Raw genomic sequence first — 22,741 nt, 5'->3', positions numbered from 1 at the left:
GCAATATCTCTCTAACCTCCCAGACCATTATCATATTACATCACTCAGCCCACTGAAATATAGCAATACCTATCTCACCTCCCAGCCCATTATCATATTACATCACTCAGCCCACTGAAATATAGCAATACCTATCTCACCTCCCAGCCCATTATAATATTACATCACTCAGCCCACTGTAATAAAGCAATATCGCCCTCGCCTCCCAGCCCACTATAATATTCCTACTTCACTCAGACCACTGTAATATAGCAATATCTCTCTCACCTCCCATCCCACTATAATATTCTTACGTCACTCAGACCACTATAATATAGCAATATCTCTCTCAACTTCCATCCCACTATAATATTACTTCACTCAGCCCACTGTAATATAGCAATATCGCCCTCACCTCCTGGCCCACTATAATATTCTTAATAGACTCAGCCCACTGTAAAATTCCCACCATTCCCAGTCCTAATTAAATTTGCATAATATTTGTAAGAATAAAATGGAATGTAAAAGAAATATCTATGCATATGCCACCTCTATGTGGAGTATTCATAGATAAGCCAATGAGGGACACTTTGGATGGAAACAAGGCTGGGTTGGCTGGTTTAAACCAAATGTTTTTAAAAAACAAACACTCTGTTTTTTTTTTTTATATGCTGTGGCTACAGGCATAACACCGTGACTTCTTAAAAAAAGCCTATTGTAAGTGAATCCCTGATATTATTCCACATTCTTGTTGCTTGTGGTCTTCATCTGTAAGCTGAACCAATGCAGTAAATCACACACACAGAACAAAAATATAGGGAGGTGAATCAGATAAGTGAGGTGCTAAATCTGCCTAGCATCAAGCTTCTCCCCCAACATTCCCATAGGACAGGAATAAACCACAGTTAACACTCACAGTCTTAAAGAGTAAACAACACCAACACATTAAACAGGCAATACACAGAAAAACACCTCATGGTTTTATCTTCATGTTTACTTCAATTCAAAACCTCTTGATGAAGCACAAAAATCTTATGTTCCATTGCTCATGTTTTATATCTATGGAAACAACTTAAAAAAACATATATGGGATGTGACAGAAGATGAGAATATTAAAAGGAAATGTGTACACAGATATAACATAGGGGGTAATTCCAAGTTGATCGCAGCAGGATTTTTGTTAGCAATTGGGCAAAACCATGTGCACTGCAGAGGAGGCAGATATAACATGTGCAGAGAGAGTTAGATTTGGGTGGGGTGTGTTCAATCTGCAATCTAATTTGCAGTGTAAAAATAAAGCAGCCAGTATTTACCCTGCACAGAAATAAAATAACCCACCCAAATCTAACTCTTTCTGCACATGTTATATCTGCCTCCCCTGCAGTGCACATGTTTTGCCCAATTGCTATCAAAAATCCTGCTGCGATCAACTTGGAATTACCCCCATAGTTCTAACTCCAGCTCATTTTCTTGCTCACATGCTGGATCCAAAGCAAATCAATAACACTGTACTTCAACTAAGTGAAGACGAGAAGAAATTGGGACTTGATTTTGCAAGCTCAAAGTATGAGTCAAGTTTTCTCCTACCATTAATAGTGAAGTTCCAGGAATGAATCTGTGGTGTCGTAAGTGTCATCTTATGAATGGTGGACGAGCCAAAAAAGCGCTATTGAAAAAGTTAATCCTAATGTATTTCCCATTATTGAACAACTTATGACTGCTCAATCATCTTCAGCTAGTGTAGAAAGATTTTTTTCTTCTTTTGGTTTAGTTCATTTGAAGCTTCGAAACAGACTGGGAACTGAAAAGGCATCTAGTGTTTTTATTCAAAATGTGTAATGCCAGTGACATATCCAGTGCTAATGCTTAACTCCTTCTTTTTTTTTTGTGTTAGTGCGTTTCTCTGAAAAGTACTTTTGCATGTTTTAATTATATTTAGTCTAAAATTGTTTTTATTTAAATATTTAAAATAAATCATATCAAAGCCTAATAACGTTGGATTGTTAATGTTAGAAGGCATTAAAACATGGTTGATCAAGGTTTCTAATACATAGCAATGTTTCACAGTACTATAACAAACAGGATAAAAAAAAAATTTCATTAAAATGTTAATGCAAAAAAAATAAATTGGTTTAACCCCCCCCCCCCCCCCCCAAAGAAAAAGAAAAACGGTTTACAACAAAAAAAGTTGTAGTTTTTTTTTGTTTAAAAAAAAAAAACAACCCAGGTTTTTTTTTTCAAACCCTGAAACAAGGACAAGATTATTACAATGAAAAAGAGACATTGGGCCTGATTCTGAGGGGACAGATTTAAAACTTTGGACGCAACCGGCTGATGTTTTAATTTGGAGCATGCATCCGAGGGCACCTTGGCACCTTACCACCTCTGCTGCAGATGGTTATCTCAGTCTGAGTGGAGGGGCTCCATCTTGCGAGGTTCTTGTTGAGCTCTGCAAGGACAGATCAGTGGAGCTCTCTGTCACACAATTGTGGACTGTGCGTCACTGCAGCACCATTAGGCATGGGTCTGTACCGGTAAGTTCAGATAATCGCACTGTGGGCTTGATTCAGAGGTGGCCGCTATGCCGAAATTTGCGCAGTTAAGCAAAATTTTTGTTCTGCGCGTGTGCCTGAGTCCCACTGCTTCATGATTGATTACCGTCGGCAGTCGGATTTGGATGCAGAGTGATTGGCAGTCAGTGAGCGTTTATAGGAGGTAACGGGGAAGGGGGCGTGGCTAGTTAGACGCAGACATGTGGCGACTGTGTCATGGGTATGTTGCAGCCAGCAACTGCATCCTTTTGTGAAGTTGTAGTGTTCCTGGCAGCTTTGTTGCAGCGGACATCCTGAGCAGCCGTAGGGTTATCCAGATGTTTGATGGTACAATTAATCGTGCATCTTTGAAAGCAATCAGCAGATTAGTGGCATCTGTACAAAATCCTGCAGCTGCGGCATTAGTATATTTTCTCAGTACTGAATATGAAAAAATAAAATCATTTAAGTAAAATTTCCAGTTAGTATTCAACGAAATGTTATAATACAGTATATGATAAATATATGATGTTATCGACAATTATTATTAACCAGAGGCATCCAAATTCGGTTTGGTTATTATAGGATGAATAATTTATTCACTGCAGTTAAAAGTAATATGTTTGCATAAGATCAGTACATACTGTAGTATATAAAATCAGTAAATAAATAATATGGACACCTCTTGGACTTAGGATGAGTAGGTGGAAAGGACCAATCATATCAAGAGAGTCTAAGTGGGGGCAACAGCTTGACGCATTTTGACGTGGAAGGTGCCCACAACTTCCTCTTGCTTCTTTATTGGACCTTTCCACCTACTCATCCGGACCAGCACACTGGATTGAGTCAGCTTTACCAATGCTCACCATTGACTATTACTCATGCATTGTAAAGACTCTTGCTAATTCTCTGAATGTTTTGGGATTTCTCCATTAGCTGGTGATATCCCTCATCTTAGCTGGGTAATATTCCAGAATACTTGTTGAGGTCACTAACTGTTTTGTGGACTAGACTGACTTTGAAAACATATGGTCCTACTGTAAGTCCAATAGTTTTCCATATTATTTATTTACTGATTTTATATACTTTGTATTGATCTTATGCGAACATATTATTTATATCTGCTGCAAACAAATAAATAATTCATCCTTTTATAACCAAGCCGTATTTGGATGCCTATGTGCAATAATAATTGTAGTTAATGTCTTTTTATCATATATTATTATGTTTAGTTGAATATTGTCAGAAAATTTGACTTAAATTATTTAATTTAATTCATATTCAGCGTTGTTTAATCCTTTGGTTTTTCTTGTGTATACTTTTTATACTGGAGTTTGACAGCCTCCTTTGAACTAGCTGCTGTTTTGACATTGGTCTGTTCTTTGTATTGTACATATTTTCTCAGTGCCGATGCGTACAAAGAAGACGCAGTCATGACGGAATTTGCGTCCACCTCTAAATTATTCCCTGTGTGCTGAGTTGTATGGCCAGTCTGCCACTCATAGTGGGGGTCGGCCCACTTTGGATTACTCACCCCTTCCTCGCCAGTCTGATGCTGCCGACACTGCATTATTATTAGCAAGAGAATGAAAGAGCCCCCTACTTAAGGGGGTTCACACGGAGAGATACGTGCTTAAATTCTATGCAATCTGACTAGATTATCGCTATCGGTCATGTGACCGCCATCATCCAGACTGTCGGTATTTCGTATGTGTTCGTACAAACTTACGTGTAATGTGTCCCCATAACCCTTATATTGTACAGTATGCAGAGACAGCTTTACCATCTGTTTCATGTCATTGAATGTCATTTGTTTGTGTCATGAACTCCTCACTGAACAGCACTGCGTAATGATTAGTGATTTATAAATAGGGAGTGATAATAATAATAATAATAATAATAATAATAACAACAACAACACATATTGGGGGTAATTCCAAGTTGATCGCAGCAGGAAATTTTTTAGCAGTTGGGCAAAACCATGTGCACTGCAGGGGAGGCAGATATAACATGTGCAGAGAGAGTTAGATTTGGGTGGGTTATTTTGTTTCTGTGTAGGGTAAATACTGTCTGCTTTATTTTTACACTGCAATTTAGATTGCAGATTGAACTCACCCCACCCAAATCTAACTCTCTCACATGTTATATCTGCCTCCCCTGCAGTGCACATGGTTTTGCCCAACTGCTAAAAATTTTCATGCTGCGATCAACTTGGAATTACCCCCATTGTTCACAGTTTAATGTATATTCAGGTATTAACCACTGTAACCACTTAATATCCCAATAAAAGAGTGATCTTATAGAACGAGCACCAGTGTTCTAATATTCATGTATTAATGTGCACATTTTTATCCAGACACTATGGACCGAATGTAGCTTCTGATATGGCAAAACTGTCATATTTTTTAGATTTTTTCGGCAGGGTGTGAAATGGCTATTTCTTTATTTATTTTTAAGGCAAAACCAGACTGCTTTGTGGGAAATGAGGATTGTGAAATATTCTGCACTCCTGGAAAAATAAACCTATGGCATTTTATGTATATGCGTACTGTATATACTGTATATTCTGGTGTCTATGTGAAAAAAAAACAGACATTTATAATTTCCTTACAATCGACATTTCAATTTCCTTTTAATCGATATTCTTTATTAAAGTGATTACTATTTTTTACATTTACCTTTTTATTTATTTAACAGGTGTTGGGAATGCCACGGCCTGCGTTTTGCGTGAGGTCATCTATATCAGCGGAGGTCACTATGGTTACAGAGGAAGCTGCACATATGATAAAATTCAGAGCTTTCACTCCGATATAAATGAATGGAGCATTTTATCAGTGTGTCCTCATCCAGGTAAGGTAACATTATAAATTCAGAATATATTAATTATTGGCTTTGGCATGTCCTGAGATTGTCATTTGCTGTGCTGCATGTGCCCCCCAGTCCCCTCCTGCACAAATGGCTGTAAGGGACAGAAATAAGGTAGTTGGGGCTGCGGAATAGTTAGGCTGGGGTAGGGTCCGGGGGTAATTTGGAGAGGACAGGAGAGGAGAGGAGAGAGACCACTCTGGTCCATTATACAGTACTTGCACAATAAATTACATGAGCAGGTTCTACTGAGAAGTTACCCACTTGCTTGGTAAATAACATTGATAAATAGCTTTATCATCATTCTGAAGGGCAAATCTTAGTATAAACTCTCATATTTCATATGTGGTAATTATTGCTAGGTAAAATGCTTTATAAGTACCTGCTGTAGCCATACGCCCACTGGTGTTTTTAGAACTTTGCACCTGAAAGCAGTACAGTGGCACTTGGACCTTTATCAAGGTGAGTAGATGAATATAAACAATAAATCACTTACCTATATAGTGAGAAAGGCCGCCACCTGTGTGTGCTGCCAGCCTGAAACCGCTGATGCAAGGAGATGACGTCAGCGCGTCGGGAAGACGGGTCGCCATGGCAACGGCGGCATGAGCGTCCAGTCGCTAGGTGACAGTAAAGAATCTATACAAATTGAGTTAAAAGCCTAATGGGTGAACCCAGGGGGAACTGTTACAGATACCCTATTAGCTAGGTGTTACTAAAGCATCTATACAGGTTAGATTAGTGTCTGGACCCTGGGAGACCTTTTGTGTGTACACCCAGGGGTGTATCTAGGGGTCTGAGCGCCCCTGGCAAAGTAAGGAACTGGCGCCCCCCACCTCCCACATCCAGGGACACAGAGGGGGGAGTTACAGATAGGCTGAGGTCAGGGACACTGAGGGAGAATTACAGAGAGGGTGCGGGTAGGGACAATGAAGTGGAGGGCTTACAGGGAGGCTGAGGGGGAATTACAGGAGTGTGCAGGCAGGGACACTGAGGGGAAATTACAGGGAGGGTGTGGGCAGGGACACTGAGGGGGAATTACAGGGAGGGTGTGGGCAGGGACACTGAGGGGGAATTACAGGGAGGGTGCGGGTAGGGACAATGAAGTGGAGGGCTTACAGGGAGGCTGAGGGGGAATTACAGGAGTGTGCAGGCAGGGACACTGAGGGGCAATTACTGGGAGGGTGTGGGCAGGGACACTGAGGGGGAATTACAAGAGTGTGCAGGCAGGGACACTGAGGGGGAATTACAGGGAGGGTATGGGCACGGACACTGAGGCGGAATTATAGGAGGGTGTGGGCAGGGATACTGAGGGGGGAGTCACAGGGAGGCTGAGGTCAGGGACACTAAGGGGGAATTACAGAGAAGGTTCGGGTAGGGCAAATGAGAGGGAGGGGCTACAGTGACGCTGAGATCAAGGACACTGAGGGGCAATTACAGGGAGGGTACAGGAAGGGAAACTGAGGTAGAATTACAGGAGGGTGTGGGCAGGGACACTGAGGGGAGAGTCACAGGGAGGCTGAGGTCAGGAACACTGAGAGAGAATTACAGGAAGGGTGCAGGCGGGGACACTGCAGAGGAATTACGGGGAGGATACAGGCAGGGAGACTGAAGGGGAATTACAAAAAGTGTACAGACAGGGACACTGAGGAGGAATTATGGTTAGGGTGCGGGTAGGTACACTGAGATGGAATTACGGGGAGGGTGGGGGCAGGGATACTGAGGGGGAATTATGGGAAGGGTGCTGGCAGGGACACTGAGAGGGAATTACAGAAGTGTATGAGCAGGATTACTGAGGGGGCAGTTACAGGGATGGTGCGGGCAGGGACACTGTGGGGGAATTACAAGGAGGGTGCAGACAGGGACACTGAGGGGATATATGCACACATACATACAGTTAAAAACCCCTCCCTAGGTGTGATAGCAATACATGTCCCAGCAAATCCAGTTGACAAGGTGTGCTGGGACTTGTAGTCTCAACACAGCTGGACAGGCAGTCACTGGTCTAGATACCTCTCCTTACAGAGCTTTTTGTAAGCTGTGATCCAGACTGCCAGGATAGACCATGCAGTGCAGCTATGGTACCGCAGAAAATGTACAGGTATGCTCAGGCTGCACTGCTGACTGGTGATGATTGTAGTTGCTGGTGTTTGGTGACAGATCGCGTGGGACCAATGAGAAGGGGAGAAGGGGATGAGGAAGAGGAGGTGCCTCGCCCCCCCCCATACCTGGAAGTGCCCCGCTACCCGACTATATTCACTATCATTGTGACTGTAGTCATAGAGAGTTTCGGAGTGCAATACGCTTCTGAGAGTCCGGCAGTGGCTGAGCACTGCTAAGGGATGTACTCAGTGAGAACTACTATGTCATTCTAACTCCTGGTGTGGGTGGCACTGCCAGGTAGCCCCCCCCCCCCCTCCTTTGGCTGGCGCCCCTGGCAAGTGCCATCCTCGCCAATAGGAAGATACACCCCTGTGTACACCATACAGAATGAAATCAGCCAAACACACTTCAAGGCATTTTTTCATTCAGTCCATGCGGGTATATGGTGTTCAGATTATATATCCACTTAGCTTCCAGGCGGAGCAGTTGGCCAGCCCTAAGACTTAGGAATGTGGTCTATGACGAAGTGTTTCAAATCTGCAAGGGAATGCCCTGCAGAAGCATAGTGCTGTGCCACTGGTTGTTCTGACGAAGAGCTGGATAATGCCACCTTGATTGCCGACCTGTGTAGAGCCATGCGCTCTCTTACACTTCTGGTGATTTTGCCGACATAGGGGGTCATTCCGAGTTGTTCGCTCTGTATTTTTTTCTTGCAACGGAGCGATTAGTCGCTAATGCGCATGCGCAATGTCCGCAGTGCGGCTGCGCCAAGTAAATTTGCTATGAAGTTAGGTATTTTACTCACGGCATTACAAGGTTTTTTCTTCGTTCTGGTGATCGTAATGTGATTGACAGGAAGTGGGTGTTTCTGGGCAGAAACAGGCCGTTTTATGGGTGTGTGCGAAAAAACGCTGCAGTTTCTGGGAAAAACGCGGGAGTGGCTGGAGAAACAGGGGAGTGTCTGGGCGAACGCTGGGTGTGTTTGTGACGTCAAACCAGGAACGACAAGCACTGAACTGATCGCAGATGCCGAGTAAGTTTGAAGCTACTCAGAAACTGCTAAGAGGTGTGTAATCGCAATTTTGAGAATCTTTTGTTTGCAATTTTACTATGCTAAGATTCACTCCCCGTAGGCGGCGGCTTAGCGTGTGTAAAGCTGCTAAAAGCAGCTTACGAGCGAACAACTCGGAATGACCCCCATAGTGTAACTTGCATGGACACTTAATCAGATAAATGATGAAGGTTGAAGTGCAAGTTACAACTTGTTTGATCTTTAACATCTTATCTGAGTGCGGGTGCTTAAAGGAAGTGCCAATAAGCATGTGGTTCCACGTTGTGCAACCTAGGCACCTGTAGCACCTGCTTTCTTGGTTAAAAAAGTTACTGATTTGCTGTCAGCCTTGGTCATATCCGTAATGTCTGTACGCACCAGAAAGTCATTGACGTTCCGCCCTCTTCTATAACACGGAATAGGTCTTTTATTCTGGAAGCACTCCAACTTCTTGTCAGATGAAACTAAAGACCATAAGGCCCTAGTGGCTGTTGGAAGTTCTGGGCTCGCTGTATTGTATGTGCTGGTCCAAGTAATCACCTGACTAGCGTTCCTGTGCTTCGGTTGTAGTAAGGACATGCGGTCCATATTCATGACCTGTTCTTTTGGGGTTTCGGCACCTTTAAATCGTAGCCTCTAGCCTCAAATTTGGTGACTACTTTGTCCAGTTCTCCTTACAATTTGGATGGTTTACTATTAATCCTAGCTACCCTGATCATCTGGGACTTCTGTAAGCCGATCTTGAGAGCTCTGGGATGGTGACTGTTGGCTCTAAGAAGTGTATTTTTGTTGGTAGGTTTTGAGTATACCTCCGTGCTCAAATTTCCGTCCACTATCGAAATTAAAACATCCAGATAGTGTAGTGATTGAGTAGAATATTGAAAGGTGATTCTAATTGGTGACACACTCCTATTGTTATGAATCGAGTACCCGAACTCGAGAGTACGGGTGGCAACTGGGGAGTTTCTGGTACTGACATGTGAGCTGCAGCTGGGAATGGTAAATAGCTGCAATAATGACTCTACCCCTAACTCCGTTATTTCTCACAGTTGTCGGTTGGTGCCTGCAGATCTAGACTTCTCCTTTAGCAGCCACATTTGAATGGGTGAATTAGGTCCCCCCAGACTCCGATGTCCCCACATCTTACGAGGTAACAAGGCACCAACCGAGACTGAGAGAGAATAAGGGGAAAAACTAACTAAGACTAACGAGACTACAAATGAGAGAACGTACAAAGAAAAACAATAAACAATTATGTGCGGCACTGCCGCCAAAACGCACTCACAAAAACTAAGGCAAGCGGCAAACCCGGAAAATGCGAAACTGTTGCTACCTAAGAAAAACAACCAAAGTAATGCGGCCTAGCCGCAAAATGCGACCCCGTCGTGGAAAAGCAAAAGAAAGTAAAAACCTCTGTCACAAGGGGCCTAATTCAGACCTGATCGGTGCATTTTCGTACAGTAACCGATCAGCTCTGAGCTGTGCATGCACCGCCTCAGTGCGCCAGCGCATGCCTGACAGCCGTCTCAGCCCTGCGATCGCCTCTGAGGCGGTCGCTGGGCGGGAGGGGGCGGTCCAGCGCCGTTTTAGGGGCGTGGTCTGGGCAATGCAGGTGTGCCCGGACCGTGGGGGGGGACGGGCCACGGTGGCTGTGTGACATCACATGCAGCCACTGTGACCCTCACAGCGACGAGTAGCTCCCTGCCAGCGCGTAGGAGATGTGCTGGCAGGAAACTACTCTTCAAGTACAAAAGCATCGCCGCTGTGTGATGCTTTCGTACTTGTGCGGGGGGGTCGGGCCTGACATGCGGGGTGGGCTAACCCTGTGCTGGGCGTCCCCCGCATGTCTGTGTGACTGATCATAGATGTGCTAAATTTAGCACATCTACGATCAGGTCTGAATTAGGCACAAGGGGGGTCATTCCGAGTTGTTCACTCGTTGCCGATTTTCGCAACGGAGCGATTAAGGCAAAAATGCGCATGCGCATGGTTCGCAGTGTGCATGCGGTTTAACACAAAACTTAATAGATTTACTCACGCCCGAACGAAGATTTTTCATCGTTGAAGTGATCGTAGTGTGATTGACAGGAAGTGGGTGTTTCTGGGCGGAAACTGCCCGTTTTCTGGGAGTGTGCGGAAAAACGCAGGCGTGCCAGGGAAAAACGCGGGAGTGTCTGGAGAAACGGGGGAGTGGCTGGGCGTGTGTGTGACGTCAAACCAGGAACGAAACTGACTGAACTGATCGCTATTTGTGAGTAAGTCTAAAGCTACTCAGAAACTGCTAAGAATTTTCTATTCGCAATTCTGCTAATCTTTCGTTCGCAATTCTGCTAAGCTAAGATACACTCCCAGAGGTCGGCGACTTAGCGTGTGCAATGCTGCTAATAGCAGCTAGCGAGCGAACAACTCGGAATCACCCCCAAGGTGCGGCAGGGCCGCTAACTCACGGTGCCACGAGAGATGAATACAGGGACAACCGGGATACTCAAAAGTTCCAAATACAGGCTAATTCCCCTGAGGGGCCACGTTGCTCCCCATCGCGCATTCGGTATGCTGCAAAAGATTTTTGCCATCGAAAAGAAAATAATTGCAGATGAGTGTCAGTTCTAGCAGGTTCACAAATGAATCCAGATCGTTCATTGCTTCTTTAATTAGAAAAGATCTAACAGAAGGGGCGTGGCTTGGTACCAAACGTAGGCAGTTGTGCTGAGCTGGAGCTCCTGCCTGAATTTGCTTTATTTGCCTTAATAGCCTTACTGGTTGTACGAAGGGACTTACCTCAACCCCTTGGGGCCCCCCTGCATTGGGTAGATTGTGCTGCGGAGCCAGCAGGTGCCTCCTGCACCTGTGCGGGTTGCGGCCTGTCTGCCTGTCTGCCACCGGGGTCTCTATTTTGGTGCTGACCTGACCGGAAGTGGAGCGCTTTGGAGTCACCAGTTGAAGAGGCTTTCCCTCCTCCTCGTTACCGCTCCTGTGTCCTTCTCCCGTCTGACTGCCCGGGGGTGAGGAGTGCCCTGCCAGCAGTGCGTCTGAAGGTGGGTTCCGTCGCGCGGCGCTGCTCCCATGATGGCGCGCCCGGGACTAGAAGCTCGCATCCTACGCTCTGCACCTGGCCGGGAGGGACGCTGGAGCCGGCTGCACATTCACCGCTCCCACCACCGCTTCTAAGCTTGCCCACTGGGGCTCCAGGTACCCGCGCAGCTGCAGCCCTGTGTCAGGGGCTGGAGGCGCTGTGTTACCTCATAGAAGAGCGCATGTATTAGGAGACCCAGCGCTGTGAGGTGGTGCTACCGCATCCTTGTTTTTGCCTCCAGCTGTGGAGGTTATTGGAGCCCTCTCCCCGCTGTTTTGGGGCTATACCCTGGTTAGCCGCCCCAATTACTGACAGGGAGACAGCCATATTAGGGAATAAGCTGCAGCTCCCTTTAACTTCTTTGCTCCTTGTTAGTTTTTTTTCTCAGGGAACACTGAGGTCGTTTTTTGCATATAGGGCTGCTGTGCTAGTTCTGCTACAATCTGTTGCCTACCTACTGGTTTTCCTTACCCAGGATGAGGATGCCTTTCTCTGCTGGGAACATTTGCCTCCGTGAATGACGCTTCTCTAGCCCCATGTCGCCCTTTGGTTCTATTTAATGGTGTAACACGTATACCTGTAGTGGAGCTCTCCTTTCGTTTATATTTCTGCTATCGGAATCGCCTATTGCACCTCACATCTTCTTTACATTATGCCTCCTAAAAAAGTGAAAGTTGCTAAAATTGCTTCCCAGGTTGCTTTCTTTAAACGGTCACCTAAACCCCGTAAGCCGCAAGAAGCTAGCGCTCCCTCCTCAAGAGGTCTTTCTCCTGCTTCAGCCTTTGGCAGTAGTGCTTCCTCCCCGGGTCCAGTCCCTGTCAAGCCTTGTGACTTGGACGACAATGATGCGCTTACAGTTGGACCAATGAAGGCTCTGCTATTCGTCCTTTAAAGATGAAGTAGCTGCGGAGTTTAGAGCCTCTCTTCACACATGTCAACAGTCCATAGACGAATTGGGTGGCTGGACTGACCACCTCGAGACGAACATGGAGGAAGTAGTGGGCTCTCATAACGCTCTTATTACCTCACACGATCAACTGGAAATGGAGGTCTCTCTTCTGCGGGATAAGGTGACGGAGATGGAGGATAGATCCAGAAGGAATAACTTGAAATTGAGAGGTGTCCCAGAGACTGTCTCTAATAGTTCTCTACATGATTACACTATTTCGCTATTCCGGAAATTGGCTCCATCATTTACATCAAGTGATCTCCTGATAGATCGTATACATCGCCTACCCAAGGCCAGGAATGCTCCTGCTGATGTCCCTTGGGATGTTCTGATGCAGATCCATTTTTTCCATGTGAAGGAGGCGTTATTGAAGGTGGCTCGGCCGTCCTCGGATAAGGTGGATGCGTTGGGCTCCCTTCAGCTCTTTGGTGACTTTTCCAGGGACATGTTAATGAAACGACGATCTTACCGCTGGGGATTCCCCACTAAATTGCTCATATCTAAGGGCAGCTCCACAATTGTCCTCACTAATGTGCCGGACGGCATGAAATTGTTGGAAAGATGGAACTTAGTCGGCCCTCCAGACCGTGGCTCTCCGTCTCGTGGTCTTCAACAGGACTGGTCCAAAGTTGGATCGGGCTGATTATTATGCCGCGGTTTCTTTAGCAACAGGAGCGGAGAGGGGGTGATGATGTTCCTTCTCCTGTTAAGATTTTATACATTGTTATGACTGTTGTTCACTATGTTTAGGTATTCTGAATTGGGGACCCTCCGTGCTTTCATATGCGGCTTATTGGCCTGTTGCTGCCTTTTCTGGAGTAGAAGACGGATTTTGTCTCTGCTCCGGTCGGCGCAGAGGGCCACCAATGGATGCCTTCTGTTTCACAGTTTAGGGCGATGGGGCTTTAGCCGCTAACCCCCATGTCGATTCTCCAGGCAGCCATGGTATGGTGCCTGTTTTGGACCCTGAAGGGGTCAGTTCAGTTGTTTTTTGTTTCTTATCTGTTTATCCGTCCTTTGTTCTCCTCATGTTGTCCTGTTGCCAGACCTTGTATCCCATTATATTGTCTTGTGTGTTTGTCATGTATCGCACCCATTCTCCTTTTAACAATGCTGAATGTGGTTTCTCTTAATGTTAAGGGTTTGAACTCTCCTCAGAAGAGGAAGCTTGCCCTCAATTACTTTCACAGACTCAAAGTGCATTTTGTTGCGGTTCAAGAGACCCACTTCAAAGGGGCGGCACCTCTTCTGTTTCGGAACTCTAAATTCCCTCATTGTTACACGGCTAATGATCCGGAGAAGAAAGCGGGTGTCGCTATTTTGATCTCCCAACATTGCTCATTCAGTGTCTTAGCTCAATATTCTGTTCCCGAGGGAAGATATCTGATTCTGGTGGGGAAGTTAGATAATGTAGATGTCACCCTGGTGTCCTGCTATGCCCCTAATACTAGACAATTATCCTTTTTTTTTTTTCAAAAATGTTTTTATTTCGATTTTTCATTTAAACATTTTAAATTACAGTGCCAACAAAGCAGTACTTGAAAAGTAGTTGAGAAACGTTACATTACAGAATAACTGTAATATAGGACATTGTATTCGTAATATTAAATATACAAAATATCAGCAAGATATTTAACCAATCATGAAAGAGCAGTTTCTTCTGAGAGAGAGAATAGAGAACGAGAAACAAGAGAAAAGGGGAAGAGAAATAGGTATTTAAAAGTAGGAAGAGGGAGTGAAGGAGTGGGCGAGGGAAAGAAAGGGGAGGAAAAAAAAAAAAAAAAAAGGGGGTGGGTGGGTGGGTGGGTGGGAAGAGGACGGATCGCCTGCAGCCCAATAACTCCCATCACTCAACTCAGTCGAATGGGGGGTTCAGATAGAAGTGTTGTAGTCTCATACCATAAAGTTGTACGAAAACAATTATGAATCTGTTTCTTTATTGAAATGTTTAATGTATCAATAAAGGATTCCCAAACATCAAAAAATTTCTCAATGCGTTGTTCTTTGTGAAGGGAAGTCTCCATCCAATCCATTTTGAATACATAAAATAATTTATCCTTGAACATTTGTAATGAAGGAGGGGATGGATGTATCCATTGTTGTAAAATAAATTTTTTTGCCACGGCTGAAAGAATCAGCAATAATTTACGACATCCCGGGGAAATTCTAGAGGTGGTTGATAGTATACCAAAAATGGCCCATTCCGGGGACAACGGTAAAAAATTTACTAGTTCTGCAATGGCAAATTGTTTTATCTGAAGCCAGAATTTTTTTATATGAATACAATCCCACAGACAGTGAAAAAGAGTAGCTTCAGGTCGCGTGCATTTGAGACATGTCGAAGTGGAAGACATCCCCATCAATTGACATCGAGAGGGTGATAGATAGCCCCTATAAAAAATTTTGAAAAACATTTCTTGGTACATAATAGTTGGGAGAGTGCGATTGGAATGCAGAAGCGCTTTTAGAATGACTGCTTCGCTAAGATCAGGAAAGTGTCTCTGCCATCTAGTAATACCAGTGTCGTAGTGGCCTTCATAATACGGTGTTCGCAATATTTTGTAAAACATAGAGATAGCTCCTCTAGTATTAAATGTAGACTGAAGGGCAATGTCCAACCGGTTCACCCAGTCCATGGGAGAAAGATAAGAAATCACCTTGGAGGCATAATGTTGTGCTTGCAAAAAGGCTAGATTATGAATTTGTAAAAAGGAAAATTTAGAATGAGCCTGAGAGAAGGTGAGGGTACGTTGTGTATTTGCATTAGTAAGCTGACGAACCGTCGTAAGTCCTCTTTTAGCCCACAAAGTGAAGGGAGCAGAAGCCAATCCGTGTTGGAAGTTTACATTACAAATAAAGGGAAGAAACAAGGAATATGAAGCGTTGAGTTTCCACTTATTGCGGATCGTATGCCAAACTGACCATGCTGACATTAAGAGAGGGTTATCTAGTATTTCTGGCGGGATATCGGATTTCTGAAAATGCAAAAAACAAACCAAATCTGTATTGGTAAGAAAGGATTGTTCCACTGAAAAGTTGGAATATAATTCAGAGTGTGAAATCCAATCTTTGATGTGTCTACATATAGCAGCATGGTTATATATTTCCAAATTTGGAAAATTAATGCCTCCTTCGGATTTAGTTCTTTGTAACAACCGAAGACTAAGGCGAGGTTTTGTTTTTTTCCAAATGAATTGTCGAAAGGCCGCATCAATTCGTTTAAGATCTGTCTTAGTAAACAAAAGTGGCAGAACCTGAATGGGATATAGCAGTTTCGGAAAAGTAATCATCTTTATAAGGTTAGCTCTTCCCAGATAAGATAGTCGTAAATGTTGCCAACCATCCAGCTCCTTAAGAACTGTATCAATAGTACTTTTTATGTTAATAGTATATAGATCATAAATATTTCTGGGAAGGCGAATCCCTAGGTATGAGATGTAGGTAGCTGCCCACTTCAGATCACCAACCTGTAACGTACCCCTACGAAAGGAGGCGTTTAAGGCCATAATAGTAGATTTGGAGTGATTGATAGTGAAACCCGATATCTCACCAAAGTCTTCTAGTTTAGAGAAAAGGGGCAATAAGCACTCATGGGGATTAGAAATAAAAAGAAGAAGATCATCAGCAAAGGCGGCTATCTTAACTTCTGTACTGCCATAGGATATACCTCGGAAAAGGGGCCAGGATTGGAGAATTCTTAGCAGGGGGTCTAATGCAAGATTGAAGAGTAAGGGTGACAGAGGGCATCCCTGTCTAGTTCCCCTAAACATTTGAATGGAGTCGCCTAAGAGACCATTGATTAACAATTTTGTCTTGGGGGAATTATATAAGTATTTAATTAAATTAATGAAGGAAGAATCAAACCCTCTCTTCTGCAATACAGCATATAAATGGGGCCATAAAATTTTATCGAATGCCTTTTCGGCATCTAGGCTTAGTAATATATTAGAAGATTGGTTCTGAGTTGCTGAAGAACATAAAGCCGCTACCGCCACTCGAACATTACGAACCATGTTCCTACCATGGGTGAAGCCAGATTGGTGGGACGTTAGGAGGGAAGGAAGGATTGTTTGTAAGCGAGTCGTCAGAATTTTTGAAAGAATTTTGTAATCCTGATTCAAGAGCGTAATAGGTCTATATGAGGTTACTAAATCGGGATTTTTATTAGGTTTCAGTAACAATATAGTATAAGCATCATTAAATGTTGGATATTGAAGGTTACCCTCCTGAATCTGTTTAAAAACATGAGTTAGAGAGGGAATAATGTCATCCCTAAGTATCTTATAATAGTTCCCATTAAATCCGTCAGGACCCGGTGATTTGTTGAGACATAAGCTATCAATGGCAATCCCAATATCTTCCTCCGTTATATCACTAGATAGGAATTCTTTTTGTTGAGTTGTTAGACAGGGTAGATTGGCTTCTGTAAAAAAGGAATCTGATAAGAGGGGATCGATTGGAGAATCCTTATAAAGAGAAGTAAAGTATGAATGAAACACATTATTAATATCAGCGGGTTTAGTAGCCAGTACATTAGAGTTTGGGTTCATAATTTTCATAATAAATTGTTTCTTCCGTTGTCGGTTGGCCATATAAGCTAAAACTTTCCCCGATTTACCTCCCCAGCGGTAATAAGTGTTCTTTGAATAATCTAATTTGATTCGAGCTTCCTTCATAAGGAAGGATTCCAAAATTTGTTTGTGATGTAAGTATGTAGATTTATTGTCTGCCGTTGAAAATCGCAAATAGTGATGGTAGGCTTCCTTCAGTTTGTTTTTTAATGAATGCAATGTCTCCCTGTGGTTCCGATTGCGTTTGGCTATGTAAGAGATCACATGCCCTCTCATCACTGCCTTTGAGGTCTCCCAAAATAAAACAGGGTCGTCCCAGTGTTCTAAATTATCGTCTATATATTCCCTCCATTTAGCCTTCAAATATAGTTGGAAGTCATCATTCTGAGACAGGAAGGAAGGGAAACGCCAAAGGCGCGAGGAGTACCAGGGAATAGATCTGGTTAGATCAAAAAGTATAGGGGCATGATCCGAGATAATGATAGGGTCTATTATGGTATTGTGAACTCGCTGGAACAGAGTGTCCGCCACCAAAATATAGTCTATTCTAGTAAATACATCATGAACCCTGGAATGAAACGTAAAATCTTTACAGGAAGGATTATGTATTCTCCATTGGTCCACCACATCATGGTTGGAACAAAGAAAATCAACCCCATTCACACGATTTGAAGAAGTAGGGGATGTAAAGGCGGAGTGATCTAATAGGGGATTATGTAAGCAATTAAAGTCTCCGCCAATAATTAAGTTGGGAGTGTCATGTTTCATAAGAAGGTTTGATAGTTTTTTATAAAAGACCATATTAGATACGTTAGGGGCATAAATATTTAAAATAGTAAATTTCTCACCATGAACTGAAAGATGCACCAACAAGAACCGCCCCTCCTTATCTGCCACTACATTATCAATAGTATATTGAAGATGTTTACTGAGTAAAATCGCAACACCACGTTTCTTCTTATCGAAGGAGGCCGAGACACATTCCTGAATCCATGCCGCTTTCAGGGTCGCATGGGGGCCGCGCAGCCAGTGCGTCTCCTGCAATAAAATAATATCAGGGGCTAATCGTTTGAGATGGGATAATACCCGCCTTCGTTTGCATGGGGAGTTCAGTCCGGCTACGTTCCAAGATAAAAACCGGATAGCAGATGATGTCAATTGAGGGGCTAGTTTAGAAGAATCAACATAAGTCGTCATCCAATTCCACACTTACCAAAGGAGAATGTAGACAATATTTCCTTGATTAGCGCGCCCATCCCATCCCAGCTAGTGAGACAGGCGCTCCGAGCACCAATGGGACATGGCAACTGCGTCGAGATAATGGAGAGAGGCCACAGGCGATCCAGGAGAGGAGTAGGAAGGGGAAAAGAAAAAGGAAAGAAAAAGAGTAGAGCACACCAAAAATAACATATGAACAAATTGTGATACATTTTCAACAATTTATCTATGAGAGTCTATCTCCTCTGTCACAAGAGAGATAGGAAATTATTCTTTTTTCCGTGAAACCAGAGTAAATTGTAAATATCTAAGATGATAAACTATCAACTCATCCATTTGGAGGTGGATTTGTAGAGGAACCTTGTAGCGAAATCTTTAAATGATCTCTAGCTTGGTCAGGGGTATCAAAATTAAGGATCTTCCCATCAGTGAAGACCTGCAACTTAGCAGGGTATAAAAGGGCAAATTTAACATTTTCAGTAAACAAGTGTTTACATATTGGGGTGAATTCTTTCCGCCTCTGAGCCACAGAGGCCGAAAAGTCCTGAAATATCAGCACTTTAAAGTTTCGCACTTCAAGAGTGCGTTTTTTCCTGTATGCCATAAGTATGTTCTCTTTATCTCTAAAGTTAAGAAATTTGGCAATCACAGGGCGAGGACGTATTTGAGATGAAGGAGGACCTCTATCGGGACCAATACGATGTGCTCTTTCAATGAGCACTGTTCCCGAAGTACTAGGAACATTGAGGCTGTGAATTATGTCAACACTTAATAGGTCAAAGAGGTCTGAACCTGATATTGACTCTGGGATGCCAATAAATCTAAGATTGCTCCGCCTATCCCTGTTTTCGAGGTCATCAATCTTTGAGGTCAAAAATGCTATTTGTTGAAAGTGAGAGTCATCGGAATTTTGCAGAGATACAATAGCATCTTCTGCCGTACTAATGCGTTGTTCTACCTCCACTAATCGTTTGGTGTGTGATTCTAAATGGGACAAGACCGTGTTTAAAGTTGTTTGAATCGCGTCTAATTTTTTTTCCAGAGTTGGATTTAGAGGCAATGAGTTTTCCACCGAAAGGGAAGGTATAATAGGTGAGGAGGAAAGATCCTGAGATGCCGAGGGAGGTGAACGATTGGGCTGGGGTGTATTTACCTTTTCCCTAACCGAAGGGGTTTTGGATTGAGATTTCCCGTTTCTGACCATGGTATCAGTTGGATATTTGTCTACAAATTTGTCCATACTATGGGACAATAACCAGGTTAACTAGAGATTCTATACCACCTATGGATGGATGTCTTGAGGTATCTACATAACTAGAGACATACAAATAAGTAAAGTTGAATTCAACTACTGAGGCTGTAAAGGGTAAGCTAAGCTTATTGAGTTAGGTATTAATTCCAGCCACAGCCTTGCCTGGTCTATAACAAACACCACGCAAAAAAGCAAAAAAAAAAAACCCCTCCCCCCTCACGTCAAACCAAACAATAAATTCCTTGCGAGGTTTTACGTCACAATATAATGTATACAATCTAGTGAACTGTCACTAATATTATCAGCGACAGTAATAGTCTACTACGATAAAAGGAGAATACAGAAGTCAATGGCCTATAGCCTTACTGACAGCAGTCACTATATGTGGACCAATAGGTAACGTTGTATGTGTCATTATAGTGTAATCAATGTCAGCCTCTAGGTTCTAAGCATGTAGACTTTAAACATCAAGCATTTGTGTTTCTGTTCACAATATTAAAGGGTATTTATGAAGTATATTTGCCACATTGCATATTTTCCATACTGAGTTGAGACAACATTAGACATGTAATTATGGTTTTACACCACCAGGTGGCACTGTAGATCACAAGGATACGTTCTGCCGTGAATACAGTTGGTAGAGAAATATCAAATAACAAGATGTTTGCTAAAGAACAGCAATTTTAGAGAGGCATTACTTTATATAGGATTTGGATGTATCATAGAAAACTCTAATTACTGATCAGTGATAACTGAATCCTTAGGCAATAATACTGGTTCAGCTATGGAGCAAGAGAGAGAGAATAGCTGGTGTTCTGTGAGCCTTGGGATGAGTCAGAAGCTGTGCTGATCTGCAATATGTCTCAGTACGCTGACAGCTTGATAGAAAGGCAGCACAGGTTTATCATGAGATCCTAACCAACTCTCCTCAAAAGCAGTTCCCAATATTGTGATTGAAAATCACTGTGCTTTTTGTGTAGGTCAGTGTAGGGGGATTTACTGGTCCCAGTCCCGAGAGCGGCAGGGCTCGGCCGTGAAAGCGAGAACTCCTTCCCCTGTCAGTCAGTTGAGCAGATATTCCTCAGCCTCCCCAGGGACAGTAGGGCAGGCCCGGGCACCACACATCAGCTTACCTGCCGCACCCCGGCACGAGCGGCCAGCAGCAGCGGTCTCCGAGGTCTTAGCAGTGGGGGTTAGATGCGCCGTCAGAGCGGACCAACAGCGGCCTCCCCGATCACCTCCTCACGCGAGCACAGCTCCGGGTCTCTCCTCGCTCATTCACCGCCGCTCTCACCGCGATGTCCTCTCCAGCCGCCAGCAGCTCAAGCGCTTCCTCCCGCCTCTCCGATCTCCGCCGTCGGGCACAAAGCGGCACCCGCACTCACCAGTTCCCACAGCGGACCCGCGGCAGCCTTCAGTCCCGGTCTCTCGCAGTGGACCCTCTCCGCACGGATCACAGGTGAGCCAGATTGGGTAGACAGTCAGCCCCGGCCCTTCTAGCTGTTGTCAAGGCGGGGAAAGCAGGCACAGGGATCAGCCTTGTGGCAATGGCGGCTCGGCTCCGCGCGCCACTAGGCCTCTGCACGATTAGGCAAGACTCCGGCGACAGTATGGCTCCGTCCGGCACCATATGTAGCTTTCTTTGCTGGTCCAGTCTTCCAGCACTCGAATTTAGTTATACTAGCACTGGCTGAGCACTTGAAACCGGCTGATGGGTTAAGATAAAATCAGACAGAGACGGAGCCTTCAGTAAAATGCGGCCATCGCGATGCTCCGCCCACCGGAAGTCGACAATTATCCTTTTGTAAAAAGTTTTTCTCAGTATTACAGACTCATGCTACCGGTGCTGTCTTGTTCCTGGGGGACTTTAATATGGTCCTTGATCCGAATATGGATAGGTCCAGGTCGACCGTGGTACGTAGTCCTAAACCTCATGATTTCACTAAAGGGTTTAGTAGCTTGATAGCGGAATATGACCTTTACGACATTTGGAGATCTCAACACCCTACAGAGAGAGATTATTCATTCTATTCCCATGTGCATCGATCATATTCTAGGATAGTTTTAGCCTTTTCCGATAGATGGACTTTAGCCTCTATTAGCAAAATTGACATCTTACCCATGACATGGTCGGACCACTCCCCCTTGTTGTTGGTGTGGGATATAGGTGGTAGGAGGGCGATCCCTGGGCCTTGGAGATTGGGTTTTGGTGCCCTCTCCCATCCAGAGGCTCGACAAGCTATTCAGCAGTCCGTGTGCCACTAATGAAAATGACCCCAACGACACCTCGATATTTAATCATTGGTGTTCTATTAAAGCTGTCGTTAGAGGGTCGGCTATACAAATTTCTGCGAAAATTGAAGAGGGACTATAAACGGACTTATGAGCAGGCTGAACTTGAGGCCCTTGATTTGGAGAGAGCTCACAAAGTGAATCCGAATGATAAAACTCTTTATAGACGACTCCTCCTAGCTCGGGAAAAAGTTAATTCCTTTTCATTGCGGGAAGTGCAGCATAACATAGAGCGACTTAACCAGAAATTCTATGTTTTCGGTAATAAGGCCGGTCGATTATTAGCCAATAAATTAAAGGGACGAAAGGCAAGGGATCGGGTGCACCATGTTTTCAATTCTCGAGGCTCTAAGGTATATGACCCGCACCACATTGCTAACGCGTTGGCGGAGTATTATTCTTACCTTTATAACCTCCGGGATGATTCAGACACCCACCAACCCACTCAAGTAGATATTGATGCTTTCCTGAAATCCTTATCCCTTCCTTCCTTAGACCATGCAGCCTGCCTGTCCCTGAGCTCCCCCTGGACTGCGGACAAAATAGTTGCGATCATTGACTCGCTTCCATCTGACAAAGCTCCTGGCCCGGACGGATTCCCCGCTAACTTTTATAAATCTTTTAAAACAGAGCTGACTCCGGTTCTGGCGTCCGTGTTTGGGGAGGCCACGTCGGCCAGATGTTTCCCGAAGGAGATGCTCGATGCACGTATAGTGGCCATCCCTAAACCTGGGAAATCCCCTTCTGCAGTGCAAAATTACAGACCTATAGCCTTGTTAAAAAACACAGACGTCAAGATCTGTGCAAAAATGATCGCTAGAAGTATTTGCCCCTTTCTGTCCCATCTTATTAAACCT

General features: G+C 44.1%; 1 protein-coding gene across 5 annotated transcripts in view; it reads left to right on the top strand.

Annotated features, from left to right (window-relative positions):
• KLHL23 (kelch like family member 23) overlaps positions 1 to 22,741 on the top strand; it is an 83,401-nt gene that overhangs the window by 26,630 nt on the left and 34,030 nt on the right. For all 5 annotated transcript variants that reach the window (XM_063933509.1, XM_063933510.1, XM_063933508.1 and 2 more), the window contains exon 3: positions 5,208 to 5,360. In XM_063933509.1, the coding sequence (XP_063789579.1) occupies positions 5,208 to 5,360 (153 nt within the window). The remainder of the gene's footprint in view (positions 1 to 5,207; positions 5,361 to 22,741) is intronic.

Source organism: Pseudophryne corroboree, chromosome 7 (genome assembly GCF_028390025.1).
Source record: "Pseudophryne corroboree isolate aPseCor3 chromosome 7, aPseCor3.hap2, whole genome shotgun sequence".
Classification (NCBI taxonomy): domain Eukaryota; kingdom Metazoa; phylum Chordata; class Amphibia; order Anura; family Myobatrachidae; genus Pseudophryne; species Pseudophryne corroboree.
This window is presented reverse-complemented; position numbering and strand designations above follow the sequence as displayed.